This window comes from Mugil cephalus, chromosome 7 (assembly GCF_022458985.1).
Source record: "Mugil cephalus isolate CIBA_MC_2020 chromosome 7, CIBA_Mcephalus_1.1, whole genome shotgun sequence".
NCBI classification, from domain to species: Eukaryota; Metazoa; Chordata; class Actinopteri; order Mugiliformes; family Mugilidae; genus Mugil; species Mugil cephalus.
Genome location: NC_061776.1, coordinates 7585630 through 7603714, shown reverse-complemented (window position 1 = coordinate 7603714; position 18085 = coordinate 7585630). Strand labels below are relative to the sequence as shown.

The window sequence follows — 18085 nt, the reverse complement described above, 5'->3', positions numbered from 1 at the left end:
CCCATGAAGGCAGCAGACATAAATATATGTGTGTGAATATGTGAATAATTTTTGAGAGATTATTCTACAGTTATTTTTTACTTTTAGCTGGTAATTATGAGGGTGCTAGCATGACTGAATCAAGCTAACATTAAACATGTTGAATGTGTATCACCAATTTAAATTAACAACTTGGTCTTTCTGTGTGGAGTTTGCATGTTGTCCCTGGTGCTCCAGCTTCCTCCCACCATCCAAAGACATGCTCGTTAGGTTCATTTATGATTCTAAATTGGTTGTGGGCGTGAGTATGAATGGTTGTCTGTCTCTTTGTGTTAGCCCTGCGATAGACTGGAGACCTGACCGGGGTGATACCCTGTAGGCAGCAGACAGTCTCTGAACCAGCGTCTTTTTTTCTGACTATGGTGTTGTGTAGAGGGTGGTGGACATTGCTCGTAATGGTTTGGATTTTGTTCAAGGTCCTTGCCTCTGGCAGTGATGTCAGGGACTCCAGCTCTGCCCCCTTACCACAGAGCCAGACTTCTTTATCAGTGTGTCCAGCTGTGAGGTTCCCTTCTTCTTAGCGCTGCCTCCCCAGCACACAACAGCACAGGAGAGGACGCTGGCAACGGCAGTCTGGTAGAACGCGTGCTTCAGCTGCTGTCAAATGTTAAAACAACCGTAGCCTCCATTGACCTTTTTTTCTATACTGAGCCGCTGAGTCTGTGTTAGCCGACCAGTCCGGTTTGTGATTCAGACGTAGACTCAAGTACTTATAGGTCTGAACCAGGCGGCAACCGCCGGGTCTGAGCCATGAAGGAAATGCGGAAATGCAAGAAACTGCAGATCATCGAGTGGCCACTTGAGCCTCCAGAAGGGAGCAAATTCCCATAGACCCCCATGTTAAAAAGTCTAACTTTACAGCATTATTAAAAATGTTTACAGCCTGGTACATGAAATTATTTTTTGGGCATTTTTCTTCTAACTTATTTGTTTTTGTTTTTTTTTATTAATGTTCAAAATTCTGCATAATTAAGGGCGTTCCCGCTTTGAGTGACAGGTGGTAGCCTGAGCTAACAGGTAGCGGAGAGTTGAGTGGGCGGGTCTAAATGGCCAACACGACCCCTATGTCCATATTTGGTGTATCTAAATGTGGGTGGAGTAAAGCTAATCCAACATGGCGACCGCGGGCTCCGCCCACTTTGGGCTTCATTTTCATGGTTCAGAATCCAATAGGTGACGTCACGATGGGTTTGTCCATAGTATAAACAATCAATGATCTGAGCCACCTCTACAAGGTGAAAGGTTGTAAGTCAAAACCTTTCAACTGAACAGGATTAATGAGCAATAACAGCAAAGAGCAACCACACAACCAGTGAATAATAACTTAGGAATACATTTTATTTTTGTGAATTTCACACAATGAACAACATTTGGTATTCCTTTGTAGCCGGCCAGGCCACAGTACATCACGTTTGGTAACAGTTCATGTAAGGCACAGAGGTATACAGTCCTATTGTTCTACTGGAAATGTTTTCTGATCAAATGAAAAAGAAAAGAAAAGAAAAAAAACCTCAAAGCACAATCAAAAGCCTATTTTCAGCGGTATTTTTTAGGATAATCAGATTTGTGAACTGATCCGTGCAATATTACAACTGACAGACACACAATCACACGCGCTCACACGCAGATTTAACCTCACGAGCACCAACAAAAACGCACGCGTGCGTAGACGCGCGCGCGCGCGCGGGCGACACATAATTGAAACTGACATTTCCTGAATGTTAATAATACGTCTCCAGCTCCACCCAACCTGGAAGAGATGAAGAGGGGAGGCAGAAAAGAGACAGAAAGAGAAAGTGTCAGGGACCCGAAATGACAGGCGAGCAGTTTTCATAATGCGCTTTTGTATCGCTCTATTTGTATTCATCCCGCCGCCTTTGTCTCCGTACGTTTCCAAATGAATCTCCTCATAAGTCTAAGGCTCTGATCAGCAGCCCGTGACACGCAGATTAACAGAAATGATTAACTGTCACGATGAATTGTATTTGTCTCCCTCATCAGCTGAGACGTCGTGGCGGTGAGCAGGTTCGGAGCCGTTGTAGGGCGTCCGCGTGCGATACGTGAGGCTTCATCGACATGCCTTAATTTCCTTTTAATCATTTGGGTCTGTGCGCGTTGGACAGGTACATACAAGCCACAGTCTAGTCTAGCTTTTACATATGTATCAGAACATGAACGCTGTTATTTAGCTCGGAGCGCAGCAGCACGTTGAGGTTCGGAGTCCTAAAGATGAGCCTTCCAGATACCGGGCGTTAAAAAGTCAACTGAAATGTGGCGGGACGCGCGCCCTCGGCCCGAGAATCACATCCGAATTAGCCTTCGGTGGCAATGTTTGGTTTTCAGCGTGGGATATAAGCTGTGATTTCATGCTCTGTTTATTAAATCGAATCCCCGACCGAACCGTCGGGCGGCCGCGCATTTACATGCTACTTTGTTAGAAATCGAACCTGGAAGACAAACCGTAATCAGTCGAGTGTTGCGGAGGCTGCGGCTCTGAAAAGCTGGAGGATTGTTCGGCGCTCAGTGACTTGCGCTCGCGCCGCTGGATGCCTCGTAGCTTTTCCCCCCGCGCGCAGCTAAGAGTCGGGCCTAAAGCCTCTTTTTGTGTTCAAAGCTCGGGTTAATGATAACTTTTTAATGGGAATGATTACAGTTCCGGTTTCACAATGCGTCTGAAACACAATGCGATCTGCCAGGAAACTGAGGCCGATTACAAAATTTGCATCGTGTGCTTTATCCCGAAAAACAAAAAAGGAAAATTTTCAATGACACAGCTGCCACCGGTGTTAAAAACAATCCGCTTTCAAACTCCTTCACACCGAAGTTACAAGCTTACAATGACGATCCATAATTGCACCCAACATCGCTGTGAAAATTGGCTGTATCTGTACTTTCTTTTTTGTTTTTCTTGTTGTGATCTGACTTCAGAACATCTCAAGCTGCTTTTATCTTTAAAGAACTTTAAAAAGAAGAAGCGCTTGTCTGGAATGACATTGAACTGGAGCTCCTTCTGCACATCACCATCTGTCAGACGCCTACTGCGATGCCTCGGGTCAGATCGGTGGAGCAGAGCTGTGGTGACTTTGTCAATGAGCGTGTCTTTCAGTGAGTGGACAGCCCGTGCTTTTAGGGGTGTTTACATTACGGAAAGGAAAGGCCTTGGAGGAAAATGGCACCGCGGTGCTTCGGGTGCAATGTACTGTCAAGACAAACACGCTTAAACCCTTTTAATCCTGGCTATTCCCGATACAGTAGCTGCTTACCTCCTGGGTTCCTCCGCAGAATGAATTTACGTATCTCATCATAAATAAAGATGAGGAGGCTGTATGGGACGGCACAGAACCACCACAGGATCCTGAAAGCGAGAGAGAAGAGAGGAGGACGGATATAGTTAAATTCATTGAAGCCGTTTTTGAATATTAAGCACAGCGACGTGGTGTTTAAAGAGATCACGGGCTTCATTTGAAGCCGGGAGTGACGGGCTAATGGCAGCACGTCGGGGTCTTTAAGAGGTTATTTTTCGGTTCAGTGGAGATATGCATATGCGGGGCTGCTTACTTCAGGGGGTACATGCGCAGGGCGACCTCCATCCCAGGGCAGTAGGAGAGGAAGGCGGCCAGGGCGGTCTCGAAGAACAGGCCGAAGATCAAGATCCGGTTCCTGTTGAGCGGGAAATAAGGAAAACACGAGTTACAGCTTCAACTTGCAACACTGATCCTCTTTCCTCCTCCTCGGCTGATACCCCGTACACTCACCTCATTCCTTGCTGGAAGAGGGAGTTCCTCCTGGTCTTGCAGATGATGAGGTCGGCCCACTGGACGACCACGATGCTGATGAAGAAGGCCGTGTGGCAGGTGAACTCGATGATCTTCCTCTGCTCGTACGTCTGCCCCGCGTCAAAGCACACACACGTTACTCCCGCACGAGCGTTGGACCCATTAATAAACGTGCTGGCGCGCGGTTCTGCCTCCGCTCCTTACCCACTGCTGCCCGTAGCCGTCCTCCAAGTCGTTGAGGTCGCGGTCGTCCCACCTGATGCGGATGCCCACCAGGTGTGCCGGGGGGAAGCCGTTCTCAGCCAGAATAACGAAGTAGGTGAAGAAACCAGCCAGAGCCTGCATCATACCTGGATTAAAGAGGTAAATACACAGGTATAGTTTAAAAAGTGCTTTACTTTTGGTGTCCACATTTTGTAACAGTTAGTGATATAAACATCATTCATGATATATACCGATCATGCATAACATTATGACCACCTTCCTAATATCGTGTAGGTTTCCCTTGTGTCTCCAAAACGGTTGTGACTCATCAGAGAATGGACATTAGTGATGTGACGGGTCGATACCGAAATATCGCTACTTCTGATACCAGAGTAACTAAACTGTTGAGTTGTGTCAACACAACAAAGGTTAAACCACAACACAGAATATGAGGCATTTATGATGAGGAGGACAGAAGAGGAGAGTTAATAGTTAAACAACAACTTATTTTAATGGTCTTATAATTTAACTTATTCCTTTGCGTGTTTGAAACTGCATTGTCACATATTTTGTATTATTGTGTCTCCGTTTGGTTTTTCTGTTGTCGCATTAGCTCAGATATATAGTAAATGAGGCCACTACCTCAATATACTTCAGAGTTTAAAATAAATAAATAAACTCTGTCTTGTATTCTTCACGAAATCTGTATCGGATTGGTATCGCCGATACCAGTCTGACTTTTACTCAGTATCGTATTGGAAACGAAATGTCCTGTGGAGTTTGCTAACAGGCTGTTGTTGGTGGGGGGCCTCTGGGTCCTATGGGTTGAGGGGAGGGGATTGATACCTGATCAGTTTGAGATGTAGTGAATTTGGAGGCCAGGTCAACACCTTGTGCTGGTCAATGTCATTTACTTCTCCCGTCAGAGGTCATAATTTTGTGGCTGATCACTGTAGTCTGACTTGTAAAAAGTGACGGTGCATATTTTCGCTGCGTGGACAACATTATCCACTCCGTATTTGTCACTTAATATCTTCTGGACAGTGAAGGTGGTGATATCTTCCTCCCTCTGCCCTCTATTTTCTAAAGTAAATAGCTCCAGACAGTTGAAGGCTGCAATAATAGCCGGCAGTGAGTTTTAATTTCACGTTGGCAAGTTCGTTTTGTCAGAGTGGGCGTAACGTTTTCAGCATGACGGACGTCTTATTTCAGAACTTAAGTCTCATGTGCGGAAACCTCCGCAGCCACTGATCGGTGTTTGGAGACGACGGTTGTTAATCACTGTGTTCATTGTGTTGTTAAACTGAAACCCCGCATCAGGTCAGTGTTTGGGCTCAATGACTTCAACACCGCTGCGTCTGATTGCTGATTGCATCTGTTTATTCAGATACTTTTTCTCCCCGTGTCGCCGCTGATTTCACCAGTGCTTGTCTTGGATCTTATGAGAGCGGGTGTGAGTCGTTCTGAGCATGTCGCTTTTCAAATTGTGTGAAGCCCTGTCATATGTTTGACCCATTTAACAGTCTATGAAATTGGGCCAGCCTTTGATTTTACACTATTCCCAAACCATATAAAAAAAAAAAAAACAGAGATAAAAAGTACACATTCAAGTGAGGCTCCAGACGCTGAAACACGACCAAGATTAAGTAGAAAACAGTTGCTCCCTGTTCCCAATTTGTTGTAAATGTCACAACAATTAAACGAAAAGTGCCGGAGCGTCGGCCTCACCTCTGGATCTCTTTAACTGTATGTCCCTAAACGATTAAGGTGGTAAGAAATGCCAGAATTTCCAGATGAAAAACAGCAGAATGAGAAGACGTGTGCCAAACAAAAAAGGTGCCGTGTCGGTCTGTCTGTGGAATTATTCTACAATATTTACTCATCATGTCAGAATTTTGAAAAATACTGTGATACTGTCACACTTTTGAAAAATAACAAGATACAGTCAGAATTTTGAAAAATAACAAGATACTGTCAGAATTTTGAAAATACCCGTCACAATTTTGAAAAAACACCCTGATACCGTCAGAATTTTGCAAAATATCGTGATAAAGTCAGATTTATGAAAAATATTGTGATGCTGTCAGAATTTTGCAAAATATCGTGATACTGTCAGAATTATGAAAAATACTGTGGTACCGTGAGAATTTTGCAAAATATCGTGATACTGGCAGAATTTTGCAAAATATCGTGATACCGTCAGAATTTTGAAAAAATATCGTGGTACCGTCAGAATTTTGCAAGATATCGTGATACTATCAGAATTTTGCAAATTATCGTGATACCGTCAGAATTCTGAAAAAAAAAAAAAACAAAAACGTGGTGCCGTCAGAATTTTGCAAAAATATCATGATACTGTTAGAATTTTGCAAAATACTGTGGTACTGTCAGAATTTTGCAAAATATCATGATACTGTCAGAATTTTGCAAAATATCGTGATACTGTCAGAATTTTGAAAAAATACCGTGGTACTGTCAGAATTTTGCAAAATATCGTGATACAGTCAGAATTCTGAAAAAAAAAAAAAAAACGTGGTACCGTCAGAATTTTGCAAAAATATCATGATACTGTCAGAATTTTGAAAAATACCGTGATTTACATTTTTGGTCATACCGCCCAGTCCTAATTTAAGGTTTTCATAACTGTGATGTTTATTATCACTATAGAAGAGATTCAGGTTTAAGAGCTGCAGTACAGAGAGTATAAGAGGACAAACCTATCTGTCCGTATGCCATGCTGATGAGACGTTCATTGACCAGCTTGTCCAATTTGGGGTTCCTCGGCTGTCGTTTCATGATGTCGCTCTCCGCGGTCTCATAAGCCAGCGAGATGGCTGGAACCTGGAAAGGGGGAAGGAATGAACAGAACCGACTGAGCTGACTTTAAACACAACCCCGCTGCAATAAATTCTGCAGGAATTTGTCTTTTTTGGCACGAGCACAAAGCCGCGATGGCAGCGCCAGCCAGGCGCAGGGTAGACCAGACATATCACTATTAATGCAATCACTCAATCACACGCTGGAAGGAGACGCGACAGAAAAAGGGCAAGGAGATGAGGAAAAGAAAGGGAGAGATGACAGTGACAGAGAGGGGGAGGTGAGGAGGGGAGACGAGAGGAGAGAGACGGCTAGTGAATTTCAAGACATTCATAAAACAGGAGGGTAGAAAGGTCCCTGTAATAAAGATCTTATATTGGCTGGTTTTAGCGGGTAAGCAACGGAGCAATATGTGTGACTTAGGGCTGGAAATCTCTGGGACTTAGCCGGGATCTGAGGTGGGGACTTGGCACAGACTGAAGCTGAACACATGCTCTGTGGTCTACAAATCCAGTTTGTTTTGGTGTTACACTCCCCTGACCCACAGCAGGGGGGTAGAAAGTTGAGGAAAAGGACGTGTGGTTTTTTAAATTTTTTTATTTCCTCACACCTTTGAAAGTGTGTACGTGATTGCATGCGGTATCCAGACAGATCCATCCCCGTCCTGCCACGGGTAGCTTTGATGAACATCTTCTGCAGCCGTCCTTTTTTTTTTTTTTTTCCACATGGCAGTGCTTGCTAAAAATAATCGTAGCAGACTCCAAGTGCTGGTTGTCACTGCTAAATCTCAGCAGAGCCCTCGAGCCTGTAGCCTGGAGTTGAACTAAGCTGTTAACAAGCTGTTAACATCCTCAACAGCAGACAAGGGAAATTTGTATTTTTTTTTTCTCGTGTGCTGTACTATAAACACTTCTCAGGTTCTTTTATTTATATTATTTTATTTTATTTATTTTTTTCATTTTAGGGTCATACTCTTCAAAGCAACCACCCAGCTGTTCTCCCCAGAAGCAGAAGCAATTAAGGACACACAGACGTGTTTAAATGCAAAACAAGCGCACAAATTAGCTGCCTTTAAACTTCAATCACTGCATCTTTAAAAGAGAAATCCAACCAAAAAAAAAAAAAAACAAAATAAACAAACAGTACCAGTACATTAACAAAATCTGTCCTGCTGCTGGGGAAGCAAAGAAGCTCCACCTTGCCTATGTAAAATTATTGTAACAGCTCCAATCTTAAGTCTTTTAGACACTGTGGACCATAAACGTCTCCTCCATCGCCTCCATCACACTGGGTTGACATCTCTGGTCCTGCCCCTTGATTGGTTCTGCTCCTACATCTCAAACAGACAAGTCACTGTTTCCATTGGTTTCCATTGGTAGCTCCTCCAACACACCTGCAAATATTACACGCGGGGTTCCTCAGGGCTCAGTTTTAGGTCCACTTCTATTCTAGGAAAAAATTATCCAAAGACACAACATCTTCTTTCATTGTTACACCGATGACACGTGGACCTACCTCCCCCTCAATTCCCAAAGTCAGACTGACATCACCTGAATATAAAAAATTGCTTTGAAGACATCAAAGACTGGTTGGCTCAGAACTTCTTTTAGATAAACGAGGACAAGTGTTACTCTTTGGCCGCCCACGTTATTCTACCGCTACCGCCCAGAACCTCAGCCACCTCTCCTCCTATATCACACCATATACGAAGAACCTGGGTGTCTTTTTTTGACAGTAATATAATTTTCAACAGGCATGTCAATCCCCGCTGTTAGATCCAGTTTCCACCAGCTTAGAATCATCTCAAAAAACTTCGTGTCACCCTCCGACCTAGAAACAGTTCATGACAATTCATGCATTCATATCATCCAGACTGGACCGCTGCCCGGTTATTAACAAGGCCAAAGAAGCGAGACCACATCACTCCCATTCTTGCATCATTACACTGGCTGCTTGTTCATTTTTAGGACACACTTCAAAATTCTTCCGATTGCTTATAAATCCCTCCATGGTCTCGCCCCTTCATATATCTCTGAGCACCACCAGAACCCTCAGATCTTCAGACCGTGGTATGTTGGCTGTGCGACGTTCGGGGAAAAAAAAAAAAAAAAGATGGTGGAGCTCTGACTCTGTTAAGGCTTTTCAGAAGCACATTAAGACCCATCTTTACTCCTTGGCTTTCAAAGGTATTTGATTGTTCTGATCACCCTGGGTGTTAATAGCTTTTCATTTGCTGACACGTTGATGCTGATCTGTATTTTACATGTTTTATATGACATGTTGAATGTGGTGCGACTGCTCGTCGCTTTTAAGGCGCTATAAAAACGAAATAAACTTTATTAATAATGCGAGCAGGCTGCTGCTCTTTATCTGTGGAGGCTTTGAATTCCACCTGGCCGTCACACATGAGACCATTTGGCTCGCCGGGATGTATAAGAATTGGTTTTCATGCGCACACTACTAATGCCTGGTGGCTGAGAGCAGGGAATAAAATTAAAGTTAAAGTAATGAACACAGTTGAACAAGTCCTTCTGAATATATTCATACATCCTGTGATTCCTTTCTTTTTCTAATGATGGATTACGACCCTCAGGCAAGCGGCGTGCCAGCAACTCTTTTTGTTGCTGCTGGAAATACAATAGAGGGAGACTGGCATCTGGAAATGGCAGAGCTGTGAAATGTAAATCTGTATGTGAGTGTCACACGGTCTTTGTTCTGCTTCAACAAATGGACGCAGGCAGCGAGCCAAAAGCAAATTTCCCCCACCGTCACAAATAACAAATGAAACCAAACATTTTTTTTTTTCTTTTTACCTCCAGGCACTCGTATTTGACACCTCGTATTAACACCGATTTCTCTAATGTCACCTTTAGCCTGCCTGTGGATACGCCACATGCTAATAATTAGCACTGAGAAGAATCAATCACTGAAATAAGCCAGTGATTAGCTTTCTAGATGGTGAAAGCTCAACATTAAGGATTGAGGTTAGATAAAAACACATATGCATGAAAAACCTAAATGAAAAGTGTTTTAACTGTAATACTTGTCTTTGTTTGTGTGTCCGTGGGCGTGGCTGTCTCACCTGTCTCACCTGTCTCATCAATTCATCATCGTCCTGAACGTTACGCTGCCTTCTAATGGAATCGTGTTTACCGTGTTCATGTGACCCACCCTCTCCTGTGGTTTTTTCATGACATTATAAGTGGAAATCTTTCACCAGTTGTGACCATAGACTGTAAATCATAGGCCTTCAACAGGGGTTACCCGACCCCTAGGGGGTATGAGAGGTACTGCAGCGGGGTTACAAAATCTTTGGTTGATTAGACATGATTTATTTTTTTTTTTATATATATATTTCCCCCCACAATTTACATTTCTTTAAATACACATAACATGAATTCAACATATTTTAGAAATGGAGGCAAAACCAAAATGGGTTAGTGATTCACTGTCCCTGCTATATTAAGCCATGTTTAAAGTTAAAACATGAATCTGTCAATTATCTTCTCTATCTGTAAACATACCACTTAGTTATATTTATGTCAGGTATGTCTATGTTTACTGCAGTTGCACGGCCCACCTACTATAGCACATATTTGAAATAAAAAAATATAATATTTGAACCTGTGTATTATTTGAAATGATGATAATAATGTATATTTATAAGCAGCACTAGGCTGAGTTTAATATAGAACATATATAGGTAGGTAGGGGGTCCCTACTTAATCTCTCCATCAATTTTTCAGTCCTTGGCTTGAAAAACATAGAAGACTTCTGCTGTAAATAAAGATGGATGGTGGAACTGGCCCTCGAAAGTGAAGCCAAAACAAGCAAAGCTCCCCCTGGTGGCTGGAGGCTGTTAGTGATTAGTGGATGGGCCGAACTGAAACACTAAAACAGATGTCAAATGGTTTTGCCAACTACTCGCTAATGATGTAAAGTTGTTTGTTTTGCTAGATAATAATTTTAATCTAATCTTTTTTTTATTTGATTTTTTCTTATGTTTTTTTTTAAGAGTGTTTACTTTTATGTGCAACAAAGCTTCAATGTAAACAAAGTAATTCCCCTCATGCATCATTAAAGTCTAAGTCTAAGTCACTTAATGTAATGTTGATACACATCCAAGTGTGAAATTTTAAGATTTTGAGGTTTCGTTTTGTTTATCTGCCGCTATAAAAAACAGGATGTGACATAACGGCGACCACCTGTTGCCATGCCAACCCCTCCGTCCAGTAATCTATTAAAAAATAAATACAATCCAACACTTCCTTGTGACTGGTCTAAGTGGAGCTGAGCGTAGTAAATAAATAAAGTGAAGTGTGGTCGGGTCATTGATGGCATGGCTCCAGTAACGCTGGCTGGATTATTGAATCACCAGCAGAGGTAGAAAAGGCTCCAGGCCTCGGCTCTAGTGTGTCAGCAGTTCCTGCTCTTGCTCTAACTCTTCCAGTCCTCATCCAGATCTCCCATCCATCTCCAGTCAGTCTGCTCGACCCTCCCACCCACTCGACACCAACACAAGCCACGAGGGCTCCACTCTTCTCCTGAACCCGTGTACAAACATCTGCAACAAAACGCCGGCTGGGCGGCGGCCCGCTCACCATGTCAGTGCCCAGGTCGATGCAGAGGATGGTGACGGTGCCCAGAGGAAGAGGAACGCTAGCGATGATGAAGAGGAGGAAGGGAGAGATCTCGGGGATGTTGCTGGTCAACGTGTAGGCAATGGACTTCTTCAAGTTGTCGAAGATGAGACGACCTGCAGGGATCAAAAACATCACCAGCGTGTGTCAGCGACACTGTGCACTCACCCTCTGATATCGTCTGAAATGAAACTTCTTTCACTTCATGCAAAAGTTTATTCTAAGTTTACACAGTTACGTTTAAAAGTGATCTCAAGTGTCTGGTTAAATTAAAAGCCTGCAGTCTGCCTGAGCAAACTTTAGGTCAGAATGTAAGTTTTCAACTGCACATTTGAACATTTCTTCCTTTTAATGCTGTGGAAAATATGGATTTTGCTCAACTGAGACACCTCTGAGTCCTTTCTGTCCGAGGCCTGCCTCAGAATAACTTCAGAATATATATATATATATATATTATTTTTTTAACTTAACTCATTAGGAAGCCAAGTTTGCTGTAAGTCAAGAATTAATTTGGTGATGTCTTTTTTCTTTTGTGTGACTCTAATCCCAGTCTCATACTGTGCTAAATCAACCAGAATAATACTCATGAAATGTTAATTCGTTGAGGTATTTATTCAAAAAACGATCTCTCGTCTCCAGCGCGCAGTTATTTATTTATTTTTTCTTATGTCTGTCTTTTGATTTCTTCTCCCCTCTCCTCTCCTTCATCCTCCCATCGCCGCACTCACCCTCCTCCACGCCGGTGACGATGGAGGCGAAGTTGTCGTCCAGCAGGATCATGTCGGCCGCCTGCTTGGACACATCGGACCCGGCGATCCCCATGGCAACGCCGATGTCGGCTTTCTTCAGCGCCGGAGAGTCGTTCACGCCGTCACCCGTCACAGCCACAATCGCCCCCTGCAACCCACAAGGACCGGCGGACACAAAAGTGTCAAGAGGAGAAAGATAAGTGGCGTGATTTAAGCTTTTTTCCTCTCTCCACTTCCCTCTCATTGTCCCCCCCCTCCCCTTCTGTCTTAATAATGTCTTTTCAAAGCAGCTCTGGGGAGATTAAATGAAAAATGGAATTGAGTTGCAATCACTCAGTCACAGGGAGTGAGAGCGAATGACTCAGGGTGAATTGTTGCATGACCTCAATATGTGGGGACGTGTGCAGCTGCATACACCATCGGCATTTTGCACGTCAAAGCCCGACGTTTTCTTTAAGGCACATGTGTTGGGTTCAATATAACGGCATAATTAATCGTATACCTTACAGACACGTGCTTGGTGCATTCAGCCATACGCCCGCAAACAGACCCCGAGAGCGGCCGCGAGCACATGAATGCGCCCACAAAACCCTGCATTCATCCATTCAACCACCTGCTCTGAGAAATAGCTCGCGCAAAACGCACACACACGGACACACACGCACACACACAAAGCTGTATTCAGCTTTAAATGGCAGAGACACACTGTGTCTCTCTCTCTCACACACACACACACACAGACACACACATGCGCGTATTCAACCATACCTCCAGACATAAACAGTCACATTCAAGCATTCATCCAGACTTTATCACAAACACAAGCATTCAGCTATAAAGCATTCACACACGCACACACACACACACACACTGTCGCACACTCCTGGCCATTGACCTGTCTCTGGCAGCCCTCCACGATGATGAGCTTCTGCTGAGGAGAGGTGCGAGCGAACACTATCTCGGTGTGGTTCCTCAGCATGTCGTCCAGGTACTCGGCGCTCATGTCCTTTAGGTCCGAGCCGTGCACCACGCAGGCCTTGGCCTCCCTGGGGAACACACACACACACACACACACACACACACACACACACACACACACACACACACACGCGCGCACATGCACAAACACAGTCAGGAGTCAGCAATTATGCAAAGGAAAGCAATGACATTTTCTTGCCTGACCCTGAAGCTTGTCTCACACACACAGCATCAGGAAACAAACCTTTTTTATTTTTTTTTTTTGCTTTGTGTCTTAAAGAAACTGTGAAACTGGAAATCAGCCAAAGGGGCAGCTCTTCAGATCACCCTATTAACACATTACATTTCCTTTGTTTAATCTGTACATAAAATAAAGTGTAAAAATAGAGAGGGTCATTACATGGGTGGTTATATCGCAGACTATTTCTTGGCAGAGCACCGGTCATTCATTTACAAATCTGCTTTTATTTGTGAGTTTAACTCTCACTACTGTCACTACTGTGAGGCTAAACAATAGCAAAAGTGGACGTGACACCACAAACTTTCTGAAACAAGCTGTAGCTTTAATAATAAAAGTGTAAAAACAACAGCGACTTCTGCTGACTAGACCAGAGACCTCCATCTTTGATCCGTCATGTCATGTTTTCACGTCACACGTCTGTAAAACATCTGTTCTGATTAAAAGTAGAGGTGCACGTAAACATCAGATGGGAATAAATCACCTCACATGTAAACAGTCGACCTGAAACGTTCAATCATAATGGTTATTTTTAACTGTGAGGATAAAAGCTAACGCCTCCAGGTGAACATGTTGTCTGTGTGTGCTGTATTGAAGCATTTTTCTTTTTTCTCTTCCAGGGCACTGGTTTGTGAAGCTTAGCAGCCAATCAGAGGGATCTTTTCAATCAGAGTCGTCCAACAGAGCCGAATCACACATTGTCAAAGCTGTGGTTGCAGACGGGCAGCAGCGGCAGGTACCTAAAATCAACATGGCCGCCCATAACCAATCACCACATCTTATTTCTACAGAAAGATTCTAAATAATATATACAGAATTAGGTAAATTGAAACATTATTCACACACTACTTTACAATAAACAACTGATAAAGAGGAGGAAGAACAAACCTTGGAGCAGGTCATGTGATTTGGATTTAACACACTTTCTTGAGAGCTGTAATGTTTTTTGATATGTGTTTGTAAAAGTAGGAGATGGTTTCTTTCCATATAAAATTTGATATATTGCCAGAAGAGAAATATCTGTCATGATTATCTCAACTTAACAAAAATAACACAATCGAAACTAATTTTGAATGAGCTCATTTTATTGTTGTGTAGCTAATTAGAAGGTGGTCGTTATTAAATCCAGACGGTTATTTAGTGACATTTTAGTGACAGCTAGTCATTTCTATTAATAAGTGTTTTATTAATTAAACTATTTTATTAATTAGTGATTGTTTATATAAAAAAAAGGTACTTAATGTACCTTAATTTTTCTCTGTCATTCACTAAAAAGCACTTGCAGTGAGCTTGTTTGCTCCTTTATTCAGTTTTCTTCGCTTTTTCTTGTTTGTCTGTTTTTTGAAGTGATTTCGTGTTTGTGTCTTTACGCCTTTTATCTTAATCTTAAACCTATTTTATGTCCCAATGTAAAGCACCTTGGCTTCCCCTGGGGTTTTTTAAATGTGCTATATAAATAAAGCTGATTGATTTCTATAATAAATAGTTATGGATTTTGTAAAGACATGGTCATAAGGAGCAGAACAACATTTACTTTTAATAAGAATGTATGCAACATATATCCCATGGACTTCAAAAGTCTCTCAATTATAATTGACCCATTTATACTGAGCTAAGCTAATTAGCTTCTGGCTGAAGTTTGGTTTTGCTAAGAAGCTGTCACACACAGGGGACCAGCATGTCCACTCATCCGGCAGGTTCATCACTGCCCACATGCTCCACCTCTCACAATCACACTGAAAGTCACTCTCAAATGCTTGAGCACTCAACCGCAGCCTCCCAACACACCTGGGGTTAACTTGGCTCAGAGGGATGTCGAGCCTCTCAGCGATGTCCTCAACCGTCTCGTTGCCCTCGGAGATGATGCCCACACCTTTAGCGATGGCCTTGGCTGTGATCGGGTGGTCCCCGGTTACCATGATCACCTGACCGCAGAAGACAGAAGGTCCCGATGAGTCACGGGAGCCTCATCACATTAAACCACGCCGTGTCTCATCTAAACGGTGAGACCTCTGGGGCCTGTGAGTCGTCCATAATGTTGCTGTGTGGTTACATTTGGACTGAATGGTGCCATCAGGGGTTAAAGGATCGACTCTGATTGCGTCGCGTCCAATGAAACGTCTCGGCTGGTGTTTTTCCCCACAGGCGAAACAGAGCGACTGGGACAGAATCCATCACAAGTAACAGCAGCGCCCTGCATGGGCCGGCTCATACTTTACAAAAAATAATTAACCCCCAGTTTACCTGCAGCAGGTAACAGTGAGTCTCATGGCTCTTTTTTTTTTCTTCTTCCCGCAAGTTCGAGTAGTTTCAGTTTTCAGTGACAAGATGTTATTTTCAAATCCAGTACTATTGAATGTACTTCTTCTATTTCTGTTGGCACAAGTAAAACAATAAACTTAATAATGAGTTTAGTCCATACGTCTCCAACAGGGGGTCTGAGACTCCCCCTAGGGGGTCGGCAGAGGTACTGCAGGAGGGGTCAAAATCTTTGGTTGATTAGACATTTTTAAACATTTTTCCCCACAAATTTAAATTACTTTAAATACACATTAATGTGGCCAAAATGAGGTTTATTGTCTTTATCTTTTAATTTCATATACATACAGTTATATGTATGTTTACGTTTACATGTAGCTGCATGGCCACCCTACTGTTACATGTTTGAAATAAAAAATTGAATATTTGAACAGCTTTATATTGAATGCAAAATGATAATAATAATGTATATTTATAAATAGCACTAGGTTGAGTTTTAAATAGGACACATATGGTAGGTAGGGGGTTCCTACTTAATCTCTCCTCAGTCTTTGAGCAGTTATGAGTAAAAGGTGTTTAAATTTATATATATATACAATTATATGACGAGTGTGTCCTTACAATGGTTTAGATTTACAATCAAGATCTTATTTTTAATATCTGGTACATGGCCTCCATACTCAGACTAGCATCATCTCATTTAAATTTTAATATCCAGTAAAGAAAATGCAGCCTCCTGGTTAATGCTACGAGGATGCACCGGTTCAAATTGGAGATGGCAAATAAGATGCTCTGTTGGAGATGCAAGGAAAAACTATCTCATCGTCAATTTCCAGTTGCGACACCTATCAGATCCCTCAGGGAGAGCAACTTGGCAGGTAACATGAAGCATGGCAACACAAGTTTTTCAGAGACGGGAAAATGTCATATTTTCTGCACAGTCACGTCGGATCATACTCCAAAAAAAATCCAAAAAATCTGGGAATCTGTTCAGTTTTACATATTGAAAGCTGCACACATCACCAGTTGATTGTGTTGCATGGCAGTATTTAATTTCCTACGTGCATGTAGTGACCTACGGGTCAATTACAGAACACAATTACGCAAACTTCATCTGTGGATTCAAGGCTATTTGAAAACCAGCACATTATCTAAGTGGTAAAAGGACTGTACTTGTATAGAGCTTTATAAATGTGCTTTATAAATGTTTCCCACACCCACAGATGGTGGTGGAGCTGCCATGCGAGTTGTCTAGCCAAACATTGGGAGCGTCTCGGGGTGCGGTGTCTTGCCCGAAGACCCTTTGTGGCATGTGGAGGGGCCAGAGACTGGAGCATGAGCCTTTGCAAACATACGGCGCAATACGATGAATCACGCTTAAATATCTTTCATGTTTAATCTATATTAACAGCATGCGTTGCAAACTGAGTATTTTGACATATCACTGTTAAACTGTTCAATTCTACAGATTCATACAATATAAATATAAATACTGCATCTGTATGATGTATTCAAAAGCTTAGATATTTGTATTTCTAATGTGTTCACTACATTTGTGCATCTTACAAATTGAATGACAAGCAGTGGTTAGAAAACGGCTACAAAATGAGAAATTAGGCATTTTACTATCTACTACTACTACAAAGATCAACAGTTACAATGTCAGACTAAGTGTTAAACAGAAATATCCATTTTATCAATTGTTTTTTGTTTTTTTTTAAGCAGCCGTTTTCTTCTCTTAAGCTACATCTTCACTCGCTTCCGCCTCTGGTTTGTTTTAAGCCAATTACACTGTATCGTATTATCAAGTAAAGCATGATAACTACTGTACCTGAGATTAAATGTGTAAAAAAAAAAAAAAAAAAATCCCTCACATTTTTCTCCAGATTCAAAAAAGCCTCATCCTTCTCTCATTATCAGTTTTTGTTTTTAACTCTTTCTGAAAAGTCGTTTTAACCTTCCTGCCTCCTACTTTATTACTTTTCCCACAAAACATCCACTCTGTGCGTATTTGCAGTCGACAGGTAGAATGGAAATTTGCAATTAATCTGATTCTTACTAAATGGAGCCTTATACAAACTGCTATCAGAGAATGTTCCTCCTTTATTACCCTCACATCAAAAAATTTCATTTTGCCAGATTTTCTCATCCTTTATTCTAAAATTTGATAATGTCGGGGCAGAATTCATTTCTAAAGGACTTATTGGAGCCGAGGACAAGCTCTGAATAAACTGTTCCCTATGCTTCTGCTATAAGGCCTTTTTTAAAAGACCAAATATACTAAATAAGCCGCTTCCTTTATGTCCCTATCATGTCATTTTCGAGTGATCAGTTGTCGTTTGGATCCCATTTGGGGGCTTTGAAAATACATTTGACATGTAAATC

General features: G+C 42.2%; 1 protein-coding gene across 1 annotated transcript in view; it reads right to left on the bottom strand.

Annotated features, from left to right (window-relative positions):
- Positions 1-1356: 1356 nt before the first annotated feature.
- Positions 1357-18085, bottom strand: part of atp1a2a (ATPase Na+/K+ transporting subunit alpha 2a) — a 46139-nt gene continuing 29410 nt past the window's right edge. The window contains exons 15-24 of the mRNA XM_047589137.1: positions 15230-15366; positions 13121-13271; positions 12205-12373; positions 11438-11592; positions 6737-6860; positions 4020-4165; positions 3795-3925; positions 3598-3699; positions 3303-3394; positions 1357-1789 (exon numbers count right to left, since the gene is read on the bottom strand). Coding sequence (XP_047445093.1) covers positions 1761-1789; positions 3303-3394; positions 3598-3699; positions 3795-3925; positions 4020-4165; positions 6737-6860; positions 11438-11592; positions 12205-12373; positions 13121-13271; positions 15230-15366 — 1236 coding nt within the window. The 3' untranslated portion in view covers positions 1357-1760. The remainder of the gene's footprint in view (positions 1790-3302; positions 3395-3597; positions 3700-3794; positions 3926-4019; positions 4166-6736; positions 6861-11437; positions 11593-12204; positions 12374-13120; positions 13272-15229; positions 15367-18085) is intronic.